The sequence below is a fragment of the Hemitrygon akajei genome, chromosome 14, assembly GCF_048418815.1.
Source record: "Hemitrygon akajei chromosome 14, sHemAka1.3, whole genome shotgun sequence".
NCBI classification, from domain to species: Eukaryota; Metazoa; Chordata; class Chondrichthyes; order Myliobatiformes; family Dasyatidae; genus Hemitrygon; species Hemitrygon akajei.
Genome location: NC_133137.1, coordinates 59,297,599 through 59,316,583, shown reverse-complemented (window position 1 = coordinate 59,316,583; position 18,985 = coordinate 59,297,599). Strand labels below are relative to the sequence as shown.

The following is an 18,985-nucleotide window of genomic DNA, read 5'->3' as shown; positions in this document are numbered from 1 at the left end:
GTAAAGTGTGTTGCTAATCGTTATGTTACCATGCCGCCCGGGAGGAAGTGAAAACTGAGTGTGCTCAAGCCAAGTGGTAAAGCCCAGACTGGTTAATAAGGAGTACATGGAGCGCTGTCATGGAAACGCAGCCTCCATTATCAAGACCCCCACCATGTAAGCCATGCTCACTTCTCGCTGCTGCTATCAGGAAAGAGGTAAAGGAGCTTCAAGTCTCACACCACCAGGCTGAGGAATAGTTATTACCTCTCAACCAACAGGCTCTTGAACCTGAGATGAAAACTTCACTCACCCCAACACTGAACTGATACCACAACTTATGGACTCATTTTTAAGAACGCTACAACTCGTGTTCTCAATATTCGTTGCTTATTTATTTATTATTATTTTAAATTTATTTTTGTATTTGCATTTAATTTTGATTGTCTGTCTCTGTTGTGTGCATTTTAATTGATTCTTGTATTTTCTCTGAATGCCTACAAGAAAATTAATCTCAGGGCTGCATATGGTGATGCGTATGTACTTTGATAATAAATTTACTTTGAACTTTTAATTACATTTAGAAAACAGATAACAGAAGAGTTTCACATTAAATATTGTGGAACAAAGCCAGAAGTGTGTCTTATTGGATGGAGGTGGGTTGAAGATGTTGTTTCCATCAGGAAACGATCTGTGAACCTTTCTCAAGATTGTTGTGTGAACGGGCTCAATGACTCCTTCACCTGAAAGTGAAACACATTGGATCCTGTACTACACAGAATATATTGTTGAAGAATTGAAATTCATTTTCTCATGCTTTGTTATCCAAGGTAGCTCAATAATTGTTCTTAAACACGAGAGATTGTACAGACGCTGGAAATCCAGAGTAACACATACAAAATGCTGGAGGAATTCAAACAGGTCAGGCAACATCTATGGAAAGGCATAAAGAGTCAACATTTCAGATTGAGACCCTTCATCAGGACTCATTACACTTTATTCTGCATTGTTATTCACCTTGTTTTAGTTCAACACACTGTGTATTGATTCGATCTGTATAAACAGTATGCAAAACCACCTTTTCTCACTATCTTGTTACATGTGACAATAATAAAACAGTTTTAATGCCTTCTGTAGAAAATTTGCCTTCCAGATCTTGGCCCAAAACGCCGACTCTTTATTGCTTTCCATTGATGCTGCCTGACCTCCTGAGTTCCTCCAGCTTTTTGTGTGAGTTACTCAGTATTTGTTCCAGTTGTACTCACTTCTATTTGGGCAATTGTTACAAAATGGAATGAAGCCAAAGCTTACTTTACCTTGTTACTTTCAGTGTAAAATAGTGCTGTACAAAGAACAGCGAATAAAGACACAGTTCTGTGATAGAAGCGCTGAAAGATTCAAAAGTGGTAAATTTTAACAATCAGGCATTGATCAGCATATTTTATGCTGAATTGCAGAACAATGCAATATTCCACAAAGATTTGCATACATCTGAGTCATTAAAGTGAAGAAGACGCTGAGCATGATTAAGGTTAATCTTAAAGGGAGTGCAAAAGAAAGGCAGCTGAGGCTAAACACAACTATGACTCAAACCATGGACAGGGACGCCACTACACCAATCTAACATTCAGAAATGAATATTCGTTAATAGTTGAAGTATCTGGCAAAAAGGGATATCTAGTAAAAATAGGAGACAAAACTTGAAATGATGACTAAAGTAGCTTGATTCTTGCAAGAAATGTCAAAAGGCAATCCCAAACAGTTATATGATGGGGGTGGGGGGGCTGGATATCACAGAAACAGGTGCAATGGAGAGTGTGGAAGGAACAACATTTGATTTAACTGAATTTAACTGAATTGGGTCAAGAAGTCCTAGTTTCTTTAAGTCAGGAAGTGGATTTGCCAAAAATAAGAGCAAAGGGACTCAGGCACTCTACAGAGAGGCAGAATAACTTTTTTAGTTGGGAGGAATCAGGGCAGTGTATATAAATAAGTGATATTCTATATGTCTGTGGTTGAGCAAATGCATATTGTGGTTGGAGAGGGTGAAATAAACAAGCAACAATGTATTGTAGCAGTATCTGTCTCTTGGTATTGTCAGGAAAATAATGCATCACATGCATTTAGAATAGGAACCCACCTACATATTAGGGCTTTATTTATTGAAAAAGAATGAGCCTTTTTGGAGAGATGATTTAACATAGTAGACTTACTTGGCACAGTTATTTATGATGGTGTGAAGCAAAACGCTTCAAAGTTCAAAGTAAATGAATTAGCAAAGTACATATTTGTTACCATAGACAGCTCTGCAATTTGATCTCTTGTGGGCATACACAATAAATCCAAGAAACACATTAGAATCAATGGAAGACCACACCCAAAAGGACAAATAGCCAATGTACAAAAGACAAACTGTGCAAATACAAAAGAGAAAAAAGTATAAGCAATATGTATTGAGAACATGGATGAAGAGTCCTTGAAAATGAGTCCATAGGTTATGGGAACAATTCAGTGATGGAGTGAGTGATGTTATCACATGTGGTTCAAGATCCTGTTGGTTGAGGGGTAATAACTGTTCCTGAACCTGATGGCATGGGTCCTGAGGCTCTTGAATCTTCTTCTTGATGAAGCAGCAAGAAGACAGCATAGCCTGGGTGGTCGGTGGGAGTCCTTGATGATAGATGATGCTTTCTGTGACAGTGCCCCTAATAAGTGTGCTCAATAGTGGGGAGAGCTTTACCTGTGATGGACTTGGCCAAAACCACCAATTTTTGTAGGATTTTCCATTCAATGGGATTGATGTTTTCATACTAGATCATGTTGCAACCGGTCAATATACTCTCCACCAAACATCTACAGAAGTTTGCTGAAGCTTTAGATGTCACGCTGAATCTTCGCAAACTTCTAAGGAAGTAGTGGCGTTGCTGCGATTTTTTTGTAATTGCACTTACATGCTGGTCTGCCAAAATAATAACACTGAGGAATTTAAAGTTTCTGACACCCTCCACCTGTGATCTCTCAGTGAGGACTGGCTCTTGGACCTCCAGTTTCCTTCTCCTGAAATCAGTAATCAACTCCTTAGCCTTGCTGACATTGTTGTGGCACCACTCAGCCAGATTTTTAATTTCAATCCTATATGATGATTTGTCACCACCTTTGATTCGGCCACCGACAGTGGGGTTGCCAGCAAACTTAAGTATGGCATTGGAAGTGCACTTTGCCTCACAGGATAAAGCTAGTAGATCAGGGGGCTCAAAACACAGCCTTGTGGTGCACCTGTGCTAATATAGATTATGGAGGAGACTTGTTGCCAATCCAAACTGATTGGAGTCTGCAAGTGAGAAAATCGAAGAGCCAATTGCATAAGAAGTTATTGAAGATAAGGTCTTGAAGCTTATTGGTTAGTTTGGAGGGGATAATGGTATTGCATGCTGAATTGGAGTTAATAAAGAGATTCCTGATGTATGCATCTTTACTGTCCAGATGTTTTGGGGATGTGTGAAGAGCCAATGAAATTACATCTCTTGTGGACTTGTGCTGGCAAGCAAATTGGAGTGGATCACTTGTAACATTTTTTAGTGAATAGTTTTGTGATAAGGTCATTAAAGTACTTGTTGTAGACAAGATTGAAGACATTGGAAAACAATAAGAAATAGGCTCATGACAAGCATTGACAGAGCCAGAGAGGCTTTTGAAAAGTGGTAAATTATAATTGGATAACTTTTCTTCCTTCAATTTTAGACTTAAAGATCATTCATGGGATTACACTGAATCTAAAGATTTTAAATCCAATGCTATCCTACATAATGGCCTACTTGGCCAGAAGATGAATATGACATCTTCTACAGGTTTTGCTTTAAAGCGAAAGAGCATTTGCCATGACAATTACCTGTTGCATTCATGCCATGACTCATTAATTTTATATCATAAATAATAATGCTTGAGTGGTAAAATCATACTTTATAAATGTATTTTATCTGTGTGAAAGAGGTGGAGGAAAATGTAATTTTATTACTCAATTAAAGTGTAAGATGGTTTTAGTAAGATTCTATCTGACAGAGAATGCAATTTATTTTTTGACACCTAAAACTATGTCTGTAAAATTGCAGCATTCTAAGACAAATTGGTATAACCCTGTATAATAAATTGCGATCTTTAAGTTGCTGCCAACATTGTATGACAAAGTACCTGCAATTTACATGTTACATCAACACTGAAAGGCAACTTACCAGGATATTGGACTTACTTAGGATTCAGTTGAAGTCTGTAATGAAAAAAAGAGACTGTTGGCATTTTGAAAGAAACACATAACAATGAATTTCTTTATTCAAAGTCAACTGCAATATCAGGCTTCAGAAGGGGAGGATACCCTTGGTGATATGAATGACAGTTTGATTGCTGATATGCTCTGATTCTTTCCCTCAACAGGTCACCAAATGACATCTCTCCTGTCCTCAAATTTAATTGACCCTTGACCCAACTTTCATATGTGACCTCAGCTGCGTAGCAGTTCATTGTAACCAAATTTCCTCTTCTTCATCAGAGTTCATACAAGAGGTATTAGCAAAATGGGGCAGGGTGGAGGGATTGGGAACAAACTCTTACTGGGAACACTGCATGTGATATTGTTCGCCACCCCTTGTAAATGAGGAGCTGAGAGATCTGTAGGGTCGGGCAGGATGCTACCTTTCTCATCTCTGTGGGAAAATGCCATTGCAGGGATTAGAGAGGCCATTTTATTTCAAAACTGACTGATATTAAAATATTGAAACTCTGAGCACAGTTTAATATATCTATGTCGAAAAGAGACGTAATCTGCACAGAGAAACATTTGCAAAAAGAGCATTTTGTAGGTCTAAATTGCTTTCTTTCAAGCTAGTTTGACCAAGAGAAAATCTTCAGTTAAAAATGGCGGGGGTGGCGAAAGGGGGGAATCTTACAGTTTCTCATTTCCTCATCATTTTCTCAAAGTACTTGGCAATCAATTTCTCACCTCGAAGATTCGAAGTTAACTTTATTGTCAAATGCACCAGTATATGTGCGCACTGGTGCAATAAAAGACTTACTTGCATCAGAATCACAGGCACGTAGCATCAGATAAGCAGCATTCACAATGAACACATAAGCATATACACTGAATTTTATATGAAAGAACACAAAACAAAAATAAATTAATGTCTATTTTAGTGCAAAATGGTCAAAGTGGCCATAGTGTTGGTCAAAGTGGTAATAGTGTTGCTAAACTGCAGTGATTAGGATTTTACCTGTTGGTTCTAGAATGAAATAGTTGAAGGGAAGTAGTTGCTCTTGAACCTGGTGATGTGGTATCTCTATTTGTACCTCCTGCCGGATGGAAGCAGCAAGATGGTGGCTTGGCCCATATGGCGGGGTTCTTTGATGGTGTGTGTTGCCTTCCTGAGGCCAGGAAACTGATAACAGTTTAATAGATCTATAGATACTGGGGAAGGATTTGCCTCTGATGTGTTGGGAGAGTCTCTTCAACTTCTTACATTTCTGTGCATTTGAAATGCCTTACAGACAAGATACTTTCAACGATACTTCTGTAGAGGTCTGTTAAGAGTACTCAATGACAATCCTGATCTCCTAAGAAAGATACCAGCATGCTTTCCTTATGATTGCATCTCTGTGGTGGGCCCAGGACTAATTATCCAATATTTCAATCACTTTGCTTACATTGGCAAACGCAGCAGCTGGTTTGCTCACAGAACTTGGATGGGCTGAAACAAAGCTTCTCTGAGAGTTTTAACTGCTGTTATGGATTGCATAATAATTCGTGTTAGACTACCATTTTTGGTTGGTGCTGAATTCTGGAGACGATGCCACCTGATTTATGTGGGTGGATCTTACGTTTAATTTTTCAGTGTTCAAAATCATACAACACCTCAACAATGGCAACTTGGAAAGTGGCCTCCCCTCTCACAAATGTATCTGCCCCGTTGCCTAGTTCACGTTATTAAATATATTTGTTGCATTATATATTTCCAGTTGATACTTCAAAATAAACATCCCGCCATTGCCCCGCACCTTTACTTTCCGTCGCATCCTGTGATTCTTCCACCTTTTCACCTTGCTGGTTTTCCAGCGCACAGGCTACAGCATTCTGAGGTAGATTTATCTTCCCGCACTGTCGCTTGTTTATGTTTCTCCACGCGCTATTTTAATCGTTTTATTCATTTTACTCAGCCCGGGGTTTATTCACCATACTGCCGTGACAGTTTTGAAATGCCCTGTCATCTTCTTTATTTATTATTTAAAGGAGTGTCTTAGCTTTGATCTCTTTTGCAGGACTTCCCCTATTTCCCCCCCAATTGCTGGCGCAGAGGTACGAACAGGGATCAGCGCACCTCCCACTCTTGCAAGCTTTCCAAGCAGAGAACCTCTGCCTCCTTGGGATGATCGACAGCCATAGCGTCCAATTGAGGCGAGACGCGGTCCTCCTTGATAAGGACATCGCGGTCGCGGTGCACGGGAACGGGCGAAGGCTCTGTTGATGGGTTTGTGTCTCGGTAGAGCGAGCGCTATGTGAGAACTCCCATAGCTGACTGTCAAAGGGAAGGTTTCAGCTGAACTCGGTAATCTCACTGACAGCATGAATGAAATCAAAATTGCTGTGTTGGGAACCGAAGGAGTTGGGAAATCCGGTAAGAGAATATCACCACTTAGGTCACTTCTCAATGAGCTTTTTCACATTTGGTGCCTGGAAGGTATTTCAGGACCCTCCTCTGAATTCCCGAGTGTAACAAGACTTTTGTTGTATTTACAGCTCTGATTGTGCGCTTTCTGACCAGGCGCTTTATTGGCGAGTACGCGTCCAGTTCGGGTAAGCGCTGACAACGTCGGTGCTGCTTTTGAAACTCTGCTTCTTGGAAATAGCTCGCGGCACGCAGATAAATGCGTGGATTTTAAAATGTTAAAGCATTTATTTTAAATTATATCGTTTCCGAAAGCGTAGAATAAGTAGTATCATATGAACGTGAAAACTTGGCACTTAAATCCATTTATGCTTTTGGAAACTTGCAAAACCAAATGCCATCGTCGGCGGAGACAGTCAAAAGGAGTAAATGACATCAGAAATGCAGAAGCAGGATATCAGACTTAAAAACAAGAAATGCTGGAAGAATCAACAGATCAGGCAGCATCTGTGGGAAGAGAAAGAGTTAATGCTTTAGGTTAATAACATTCCAACCGGAAAAGGTTGACTTTCTTTAACTACAGATGCTGTCTGACATGTTGAGTGATTCCAGAATGTTCTGTTTTTATTTTAAAGGGATAGTGGTGTCTTAAAAATCTGTCCAGTGAGGAGGACAATTTAAAATGTTTTGCTTATTTATCTTTAAATCTTAGTTAAACATTATGCAATAACAGCATTGGTATTGTTCAGCCATGGGAACCTTCAGATTTACCAGATACAACAATCTAATATTCTGCAGATGCTGGAAAGCTGAAAGGAAAACATTGACCGCTTCGCTCTGTCTGGATGCTGCCTGACTTGTTGGACTTATCCAGCATTTTCTGTCTTCTTTCAGAATTCATAAAATTGTCAAATTACCTAAACTACAACATTGTGTAAAAGTCTGAGGCACATGTATGTAGCTAGGATGCCTAAGACGTTTGCACAGCACTGTATTTGTGGAGTGGAGAGTGAGTTTGAAGAGCTGGTTGGGAATGGTGAGGGTGGAGTGTCGCAGGAAGGGTGTGGGAAAGTTGGCAGAGAAGGAATGACAATGTGGGGGGGGGGGTACAGATGCATCCAGCCCTGAGACACCAAACAAGGTCATTTGAATGCAAACAATTGGATTATTCATCAGTAGAGAATTGCTCTCTGGTGATTCCTTCTCCCTGTCCCTTTTCCCCACCATGATTCCCCTCTCCTTGTCCCCTTCCCACACTCAGTCCACCATAGAGATCCACATCAGAATCAGGTCTATCATTTTTCCCATTTGTCATGAAACTTGTTTTTCTTGTGGCAGCAGTACAGTGCAATACATAAAATTACTCCAGTACTGTGCTAATGTCTTGGGCACTCTGTATATGTGACTAAGACTTTTGCACAGTGCTATATATGTGTGACTCAAAAATGTTTAGTGTAGAATCTTACTGTGCATATATTTGTACAGGACAGCAGAAATTGCACACCACAGTCAATAAAGATTCTTGAAATGCTGGAAAAGAAAGTCTTCAAACAGATCAAAGTGCTCAAGGGTTCATAAGACCATGACTTGTTCATAATTATTCAAATGCAAGCTTTAAGTTGCAATTAATAAATTTAGGTACAATATTTATGTGATGTACATGTTTAAGTTCAGAATAGAATGTATAAGAGCTTTTAATGTTTTAGCATTTTAAACTGTGTTTAATTACTCAGAAAATTGTTTTGAAACCGATGTGGGGACTGGGCTTTAATATTGTTGTGTAATAATCTAATTAAACCTCTGATTATTCTTGCAGAGTGCATTTACAAAAAACGCTTATCTATAGACGGCCGACAAATTAACTTAGAAATATTTGATCCATGTTCTCAAGTAAGTCTTTCCTTAGAATGGGTTTCTCAATTCATGTGAAACAGAAGACATGACTCATTGCTGGGGGCAGGAAAAAATGCTTGTTTTGTGTCATTTTGTAATGACAATTTGACCTCTGGCTGTATTGGACATAGAGTACTCCACAAATACCATTCCACATACTGTTCATATAAGGGGATAATTCTTACTGTAACAATGTAAAATCTGCAGAAGGCACCATTGACTCCACTTGCATTGATTCTTTTTCTGATGTCCTTGGGCATGTTGTAGGTTCTGTAACTATCTGAAAGATAAAAATGTATTTATGAAAGTTCATGATGGATTTGCAGTAGTGAACTGTGACGGACAGATCATCGACAAGGGACATAACTTGTTGAAGTATCAGAGAGCAAAGGTGGACAAAATATTGTAACAGACTGCCATTGTGTTGTGACTGACATGCCAAAAAAATCATTGAAATGCTTAAAGTATTTGAAAAAGAACTGTATCAAAAGTCTTGAAGAAAAGAAGAGAACTTTGGTGAGGTTGCTTCCACTGGAAAATATCAGTAGATCAGAATTATGAATAAAACAAGTTCCTCATATATTGTTAATGATGAATTAATTCATCTTTTAATCAATGTATTCCACAACCCCTGATCTCACTTTCTTTTTAATCATGAAAGGTTATGCCTCTTCACTTCGACTGGGCCTTAAGAACTAATTCAGTCAAAAATTATAACCGTAACAACTAAATTGGAGTTAACAGTTAATAAGTTGAATACAGTTTATGAAAGCACAGATAAAAATACTGTATTTTGTAATTACTGATTTCTAGAATTTGGAGAATAAGTCATCACTGATTGATCAAGTGAACTGGGCTGATGGGTTTATTGTGGTGTATGATATCGGTGATCGATCCTCCTTTGTCTCAGCAAAGACTCTCATTCAGCAACTACGTGAAGTGAATAATGAGATCTGCAAAAGGTAAGTGCATATTGCTTTGTTGCTCTTCTCAGCTCTGGCTATCCCTCTAGCTAGACAGTTCGGATCTTCCTGGCTGTTTGTCCACTGACTCATTTACAATTATCTTTTTAAATTCTTGTATTTTCTCTCATTTAAACCAATATCAGACTGTCACTGAAAATCAGAAATAAACCGCAGATGCTGGAAATCTGAAAGAAAAACAGAAAGCATCAGGCAGCTTCTGTGGAGGGAAAAGAGTACCACTTCAGGTCCAGGACCCATCTCTTTTCACAGATACTGCCTGGCCTGCACAGTGTTGTCCGCATTTACTGCTTTGTACCAGACTGTCACAGTTATTGGTTCTTCACAGACTTGCATACCTAGCCCTGAGACACCTAAGCAAGGTCATTTGATTCCAAACAATTGGTTTACTGATCACTACAGAACATTTCTCTGCTTCCTGTTCTCTCCCCCTCCCAATCATGATTCCTCTCTCCCTGACCCCTTCCCACTCTCAGTCCACAATGGAGGCCCATATCAGAATCAGGTCATAAAATCTGTTTTTTTTTTTGCAGCAGCAGTACAGTGAAATACATAAAATTACTACAGTACTGTGTAAATGTCTTGGGCACACTAGCTACTGTATACAGTGGCATGCAAAAGTTTAGGCACCCCTGGTCAAAATTTCTGTTACTGTGAATAGTTCAGTGAGTAGAAGATGAACTGATCTCCAAAAGTCATAAAGTTAAAGGTGAAACATTCTTTTCAACATTTTAAGCAAGATTAGTGTATTATTTTTGTTTTGTACAATTTTAGAGTGAAAAAATGAAAGGAGCGCCATGCAAAAATTTGGGCACCACAAGAGATTTGAGCTTTCAGATAACTTTTACCAAGGTCTCAGTACTTAATTAACTTGTTAGGGCTATGGCTTGTTCACAGTCATCATTAGGAAAGGCCAGGTGATGCAAATTTCAAAGCTTTATAAATACCCTGATTTCTCAAACCTTGTTCCAACAATCAGCAGCCATGGGCTCCTCTAAGCAGCTGCTTAGCACTCTGAAAATTAAAATAAATGATGCCCACAAAGCAGGAGAAGGCTATAAGAAAATAGCAAAGCGTTTTCAGGTAGCCGTTTCCTCAGTTTGTGATGTAATTAAGAAATGGCAGTTAACAGGAACAGTGGAGGTCAAGTTGAGGTCTAGATGACTAAGAAAACTTTCTGAGAGAACTGCTCGTAGATTGCTAGAAAGGCAAATCAAAACCCCCGTTTGACTGCAAAAGACCTTCAGGAAGATTAAGCAGACTCTGGAGTGGGGGTGCACTGTTCTACTGTGCAGCGACACCTGCACAAATATGACCCATCATGGAAGAGACATCAGAAGAAAACCTTTCCTGTGTCCTCACCACAAAATTCAGTGTCAGAAGTTTGCAAAGGAACATGTAAGTAAGCCTGATGCATCTTGGAAACAAGTCCTGTGGACTGATGAAGTTAAATGGAACTTTTTGGCTGCAATGAGCAAAGGTATGTTTGGAGAAAAAAGGGTGCAGAATTTCATGAAAAGAACACCTCTCCAAATGTTAAGCATGGGGGTGGATTGATCATGGTTTGGGCTTGTATTGCAGCCAGTGGCATAGGGAACATTTCACTGGTAGAGGGAAGAATGAATTCAATTAAATACCAGCAAATTCTGGAAGCAAACATAACACTGTCTGTTTTTTTGAAAAAAAGCTGAAGATGAAAAGAGGATGGGTTCTACAACAGGATAATAATCATAAGCACACCTCAAAATCCACAATGGACTACCTCAAGAGGCACAAGCTGAAGGTTTTGCCATGGCCCTCACAGATCCTTGACCTAAACATAATCGAAAATCTGTGGATAGACTTCAAAAGAGCAGTGCATGCAAGACGGCCCAAGAATCTTACATAACTAGAAGCCTTTTGCAAGGAAGAATGGGCAAAAATCCCTCAAACAAAAATTGAACGACTCTTAGCTGGCTACAGAAAGTGTTTACAAGCTGTGATAGTTGCCAAAGGGGGTGTTACTAAGTACTGACCATGCATGGTGCCCAAACTTTTGTTTCGGGCTCTTTTAAATTTTTTTGTTATTTTGAAACTGTAAAAGATGGAAATAAAAAAAGTGATCTTGCTTAAAATATTAAAGAAATGTGTCATCTTTAACTTTATGCCTTTTGGAGATCAGGTCATCTTTTACTCGCTGAGTTATTCACAGTAACAGAAATTTTGACCAAGGGTGCCCAGACATTCGCATGCCACTGTAAATGTGTGCACAGTACTGCAGATGTGCTTGTGTTTTGTCCATTTAGGATATAGATCCAAAATTCTACTCTCCACAGTAAATCAGAAGTCCTGCAATTAGCTTGTCTGGCCTTCTTCAGCCAATCTTGTGAGAAGCACAGTGGGCACTCTATTGAAGGTTTTTTCTCATTGTTGTTTATGGGGAAGTGTTACACACTGACCAAATGTTTATAGCTGATGTGGAAGTACAGGAAGCTTCATTCCCTCCTCAATATGTGAGACTGGTACCAAAAATAGTGTTGCCATCCTTGAAATAACTGCCCCACATGAGATGCAGGAGTAAAGGGGAGAATATTGCAGGATGGGGGAATAAAATCACCACACCAGCAAAGAATAATAATATTATTATCAATCCTAATGAAAGCTCCCAGCCCAAAAAACACTGTTTACTCTTCTATAGATGTTGCCTGACCTGCTGAGTTCCTCCAGCATTTTGTGTGCATTGCTTTGGATTTCCAACATCTACAGATTTGCTTGTGTTTATAATAATTACATTAGCCTTGGGCCATTGTATCTGTTGTGTGTGTGAGGAGTTGCTGGAAAACCAGTACTTGTGTGTGTACATACAAAGTGATGCACGAAGGAAGCTTCAGCAGCATAGGCTGAGAGCAAATTGAAGTGCGTGTGGACTGGAGCATTAAAGGACTGATGCCTCCTACTGTCATATAACTGTATTCCTTTAATTAGTTTTACTTGTTGAATACTGAAGAATAATAAATTATACTGATACTAAAAATGAACACACAGGCTGAATTTTCAAAGCTCTTTATTTATTATACTATAGATTTTACCTCACACTTACCCTACAAATATATCCAATTTTATAAAGCAGTTGAAAAATGATCCTCCTCTATTTAAGAATCAGAACTGGCTTTCTTATTACTGAACCTCATGATGTGAAATTTGATGTTTTGTCGCAGCAGTGCAAAGACTAAATTACAAACATAACTAGTGCAAAAGCTTACTGTAAATGGGGTGGTATTTGTAAAAGGTTGGATTACTAGATTATACAATGCATTGCTCGTGCAGTTGAAATGTGCAAATGTTATTGCCTTGCCTTTTTTGATGGATGAACATTGATTAGAAGACCTAAGCTCATTTTCACATGGGCTATAAAATCCAGAATTTTATGCACTTTTAAGTGATTTTCTTTCTGTAGCAAACTGTAACTCTCAGAATTCTTAAGGAAATAAAATGATCCTTCTGGGCTGTGTGCCCAATGCATAGACTAGATTTTCAGACTGTTAAAGTTAAAAGTGGTGTGCACCCAGTAAAAACAGGTGTTTTAATTCAAAACTTGCACTCTGGTGGCAGGGAGAAAAGTTGGGTCGAGGAGAAACATTTTGAGAACTTTTTGATGTGAAGAGCTGATGTGATTAAAATCATTTGTTTTCACAAGTATCATCAGCTTTAGCTAAACTCTTTGTGAAATCTGGTTGACAACAGTTTTATTTCCTTAGGCTTCTAATGCTGTAATTATTGGAATAAATATTCCTAGCTATCTGAGAGGAAGGACTAAAACAAAACTTTCCTTCAAAAAATTATATTTGAAGATGCCTCTCTTTTAACTTTAGTTGAATGATCATACTGCACAGAAACTTGCCCTTTAATCCACTAACCCTTTGCTGACCAGATTCTACCAACCACTTAAAATGGCAACTAACTTAGCAACCTGCATCTTTGAGATGCAGGAGGAAGTCACAACCCCCAGAGGAGGCCCACATATGAGAATGGGTCAACTTCATGCACAGAACATTGAAGACAGAATTGAACACGGTCGCTGGAACTTTGAGTTCGACCAGATGCTCCACTGTGCTGCCCCTGTAGTGATGATTTAAACTGGTCTCAGCATGTTTATCCCAAAAATAAAACACTTAGTCATCTCACTTGTTTTTCAGCAGTAACTTGTACAGCACATTAGCTTTCAAGGGTAAATATAAAATTTTGTTGTTGTGATTACAAAAGTCTGTAATGGTGGCTTTGTTTCATAGTGGAAGGGGGGTGCGTCAGTGAAGTGATTTGAGAAGTGGTGAAAGTTCCATGCTTTGTGAATGATCACTTTAATCACCAGTCCCTGCTGACTGGTTGATTGTAGTTCCTACTAATGACATTATAATTAGAGTCATCTGTTTAAAAACAGCATATCTGCCATTATAATTACCGATCATTAAAAAATTGCGAAAAAACTTCACTAATATTTTTCCTGGAATTAATCCAGGCCGTGCAAGTCTCAGATGACACAATTGTTCAGCATTGTGGTATTCTTCATAGCTCCTTGATATATTTTTGTTTTCTATTCCCGATCAGCCAAAGCAAATATTAGTAGCATTTCAGTATCAGTAATAGTATTACCTGGAAGAGTTAACAACATTTCTTGCCAACAAATTAGTGTTAAGTGATATAATTTGTATTACTTTCAAAAGCAGTTTAGGCATTCAATAAGGTGAAATAGAAATGTTCACTTTTTCAAGTTTATTTGTAGACTCTGCATTTATTGGAATAGAACAGTTGTTTAATGGTTTATAGCACACCAGAAATGTAATATCTGGACTTAGGAGAGGATTAACCAATTTTAGATACTAATTCCAGGGTATTCAGAACTTGAACTGGAAAGGTCATGCAGAACTTACATTGGATACTTCATACATATATCTTGTGTTTCTCAGTGGTGTAGAAGAAGCCATTTAGCCCCTCAAGTCTGTGTAAGTACTCAGAGGGATTGGTCCCATTCCTGCACATTTTGACTCTGTAATCTGTTCCTGTTCACATACCTATCAATTTTCCCCATTCTCCTGCTACCTACCTGGGATTAGCAGCAGCCAATTAACCTCCGTGTCTTCAGGATGTGGGAGGAAATTGGACCATCCCAGGGAATGCCAGGGAGAACATGCAAACTCCACAGAGACATGATCAAAATTTATTTAATTTTTTATCTATTGAGATACAGCACAAAGTAGGCCCTTTGTGCTGAGCCACAGCAACCCTGGATTTAACCCATTCCCAATCACAGGACAATTTACAATGACCAATTAGCCTACCAACCAGTACGTCTTTGGACTGTGGGAGGAAACTGGAGCACCCAGAGGAAACCCATGCAGATATGGGGAGCAAGTACAAGCTCTTTACAGACAGCGGCAGGAACTGAACTCCAGTCGCTAATATTGTAAAGCATTGTGCTACCATTATGCTGATGTGCTGCTCCATTTGGGTCGCAGAGGGTAGTAGAAAGAAAATAATGCAGAATATGTTGCCATAGTTACAGAAAAAGTGCAGTGCAGGCAGACAAGTGATGTGTCAAGGATGATGGCAAGGTAGATTTGGAGATCAAATATTCAAGAATTCATCCTTTCGTGTGCAAGAGAGGATAATCGTAGTGGGATAGAAGCTGCTCTTGAGACTGGTGGTTCATGCTCTTAGCCTTTTGCATCTAGTGTCTGACAAATGGGGGAGAAGAGATAATGGAGAGGTTCTTGCTTTTCCATGGCAACAGGAAGTTTGGACAGTCCCATCCAACCCACTGTATACATTGTTACAACATACCAATATATTACACACAAAGCAGTCTGCTATAAACATTGGGTCCATTCTCTAAGTGACCCAGGATATCTTACCTACTTGGTACAAAACTGAGGGGCGATGCTGGCCGTTTCCTCGTGTGCACAAGTCCACTGCAGAAAGACTAAAAGTACTGAAACCACGTACCACCATGCTGAAGGATGACCTCTATCCCTCTGTTATGCGACTATTGAATGCTTCCCTAGATAAATAAGACAGGCTATTGGCTTTGCATTCTACCTCATTATGACCTTGCAGCTTATTGTCTACCTACACTGAGCTTTCTCCATTGCTGTTACTCTTTATTCTGTACTGAGCTCTTGTTTTACCTTGTACTAGCTCAATGCACTCTGTAATCCATGGTCAAGGATTAATTGGCCATACACATTTACATCTATTTGTTTGCTGTGACTTGCAGCAAAAATCAACATTCAACAATGATAAAGAATTGTGTAAAAAAATAAAATTAGAGGTTTAAGTGTGGATATGGAACAGAATGTGCACAAATACATGTATACCAGCTTGTATTTGCAGTGTAAGTAGCTTTATAGAAAGTGGTTTAGTGTGTTTACAGTGCAGTGAAGTGGCTAATAGAGAGAGGGTGAGGGAATAACTAGAATGGTTGATCAGATTAACAGCCTGGTGGAAGAAACTTTTAAGAAAGTGTGATTTTTTTTTTGTTTTAGAAGGGAGCTTTTGGGAAAGGCAGACTGCAGTGAACCTATGCAAGACAAGTTTTTGACAGTACCTCAGAACATTTAACAATAATAAACTGATTACAAACAAAAAGCTTTAAGGGATCAATTTCTCCCTTCTTGTGAGCTGTAAATGCACCCACAGCTATATGCAGTTATCCTGTCGATTTTGGAGGAGTCAGAGGTTAGGAGGAGAGGAACATGGTCAACTGTTTGTGTGACCAATGACAAATTCCTCCCAGTGGTTATCCACAGCAGGCAACAGGTGATGAACATCACATATAATTAAGGTGCCCACCATGAATAACTGTCTGACAAGGTCTGAATTTGAAATTGCATTGAAATTGGAAATATTATTAGAAGAGATTTGCATGAGGTATAGGGACTGTGTCTGAACAAAACCATGTTCTGGAAACTGAGTTTCTGGGACTGTAGATGAATAATTATGAAGCTATACTTGAAAATGTGTATCTTTTGGCTTTGCAGAAAAATATATATCTAGTTAAAAAGTTTAAGATTTTGCTGCCTATTCTAACCACTTAAATTTATCTTCAATCAGGGATGTTACATCAGTGATATTTTTAGTTGCCAACAAGCAGGACTTGTGCCACATGAGAGAAGTGAGAGAGGAGGAGGGGCTGCTCCTAGCTGCAGAGAACAAATGCCACTTTTGTGAACTGTCAGTGGCTGAAGATCACCAGGAGGTAGGAACAATGTTTTCAAAGGCCATCAGGAATGCAAGTGGAAATCGTAGGAGGCGACCCAGCGGTTCAAAGTCAATGGCTAAATTAATTAACAACGTGTTTGGTAAAAGAAGAAAATCTGTGTAATATAATGCAAGTTCCCCTGATGCCTATGTAGGAACAAATGTAAGGCCTTCAATGATACCTGGTGTTTCCCACTTTCTTAATGATTCCAGATCAATAGAGAAATAATGAAAGCAAATTCTTACCAGCTGTTCTTGTTCTGGATGAAAATGTAAAATGAATAAATATTTTTCTTATTGGCATTCCTGACGTAAGTCAGTATGTAGGGAATAATGTAGTTTAAAACTATTTTACTTAGATTTGCTGTTCAAAAATCTTGGTGCCCCTTGAAAAAATACTTTGTTGAAAGCACTAATTTTAATGCTATTTATGATATTCTGATTTATTTTCAATGACTTCCATACATATTGGTATAAAATGATGTAAAGTCTAATTGTGCAGTCAGATCTAAATGTTATATTTTGATAAGTGTTAGGTGTAATCAAACTGTTGATGAGATCATCCGTGAATATTAAGGTTGATCTGTACAAAATAATAGTTTGTCTACACTTAGAAAGTTTTTCCAAAATTGACCTCGATTGCTCTTTTAGACACGGGTTGATATCTGTAATATGTGTTCAGTGCACACAAACGTACAAAAATAAACCTGGGTTTGTCATACAGTTTGTGTAAATACGTGAAAGTTTTGTAAATCATAATACCTATTGTATCAATATATGTAACTAATCATTCTATATTCCTTCTATTTTTTCTACTTCAATTGTGATCAATGTTGTGCAATTAAAATCTTTTACACCACCAAGTTATTTTTAAATTTGTTTAATCCACCAATTTGGAAAAATTTAATAATTTACATTAGAGGACAACATTTTAAATGTGTAGCCGCCACAGACAGTCCCAAGCCCGGCTGCGAAAGAAGATTTGGATATGGGGCTATCAAACCTATTCTCTTAAAAATGCAGTGCCACAAAGAATGTCAACATAAGCTCTAAAGACCTCATCCTAGAGAGAGGAAGGATCTTTGCCTAGAAGGTACATAAAGTCGTGTGGTGAAAGCCACAAGCCCGTAGGAGACACAGGGCCAGTTGAATGTTTTATCACCCAAATGAAAGACTGGCCCAGGATAGAGGACTCCAGTGAGCTACTGTCAGTGGCCTATGCCTCAGTAAAAAATGTGGTGATGGGCCTAAGGAGAAGAACTTTAAATGTGTGCTTGCCAAATGAACCATCACATATTGGAAATAAATACTGAGCTTTTCGTAATTTCCAATAAATAAAATTGATTAATGGAAACTGGAAGGCAGGTACAGTGATGCTTTGCCAAATGCTCCTGCAAGTGAGTCTCTGCAGCATAAGTGTGTCAATATAGCAGGCACCTTGCTGTTTCTTCCTCCTGCTCTTTTCCATTGCATTAATTCCCCTCACAGAGGTTTTAGTTGAGTGAAGATTTGACCTGGTGTGTGCTAGAGGTGGGGGTGGCTTGGATTATGTTGACTGCTGTCCCGAGGCAGCGAAAAGAGTAGGCTGAGTTAGTGGAGGACCAGTCAGCTTGTGTGCCACTATTGCTTTGGTTGTTTAACATGTGGCACCTAGGAAGAATTTCCCTCTCAGATTTCCTGATGAAATGGAAAGAGGCCATTTGGCCCTTTGAGTTCATGCCAGCTCAAAGAGCAATCCCAAACAACAATAATTTTCCCTCTAACCTATTCTCACATTCCCATCAAATCTCGTTGGATTCTACTACTCAGCTACATTAGGAACAGCTTACAGCAGCCAATGAAGCTACCAACCCGTAAATCTTAGGGAAGTGGAAGAAGGTGGAAACGCACAATCACAGGGAGAACATGTAAACTCCTGTCAGTACCTCCAGCTGAACTCTGTCTTTTTGTGTGCTTCCCCCTAGCTGTCCGTCTGTGGTTTCATATTGCCATGTGCTCCTGTCCCTGCTCCTACTCCCGATTCTGGTTTTTGGATTTCTCTGGATGTTTTGATCTCTGCCTGAACTTTGATGCTGGCTTTGCTTGCACAGTGGGATTTGTTACTCAATTAATATCACTGTGTGCACGGTACTGCATCTGCGATTGGATCCCTGCTGCAATGTCCTGACAACTCCACTTCGGAAAAACCCAAAGGTCAGGATTGAACACGTCAGAGAATGGCATAAGGCAGCCATTCTACAAGTT

At 39.0% G+C, this 18,985-nt stretch overlaps 1 protein-coding gene across 1 annotated transcript; it reads left to right on the top strand.

Annotated features, from left to right (window-relative positions):
* Positions 1-6,391: 6,391 nt before the first annotated feature.
* On the top strand, positions 6,392-17,604 carry rergla (RERG/RAS-like a). Its single transcript, XM_073066170.1, has 5 exons — positions 6,392-6,641; positions 6,764-6,820; positions 8,449-8,522; positions 9,339-9,487; positions 16,595-17,604. The coding sequence occupies exons 1-5, from the start codon at positions 6,590-6,592 to the stop codon at positions 16,863-16,865; spliced, it is 603 nt and encodes a 200-aa protein (XP_072922271.1). The 5' UTR covers positions 6,392-6,589; the 3' UTR covers positions 16,866-17,604.
* The last annotated feature ends 1,381 nt before the right edge of the window (positions 17,605-18,985 follow it).

Coding starts and splice junctions, on each gene's coding strand:
- rergla (XM_073066170.1), top strand. CDS start 6,590: ATGAATGAAATCAAAATTGCTGTGTTGGGAACCGAAGGAGTTGGGAAA. Junction 6,642..6,763: donor CGAAGGAGTTGGGAAATCCG/GTAAGAGAATAT, acceptor TTGTATTTACAG/CTCTGATTGTGCGCTTTCTG. Junction 6,821..8,448: donor CGAGTACGCGTCCAGTTCGG/GTAAGCGCTGAC, acceptor TTATTCTTGCAG/AGTGCATTTACAAAAAACGC.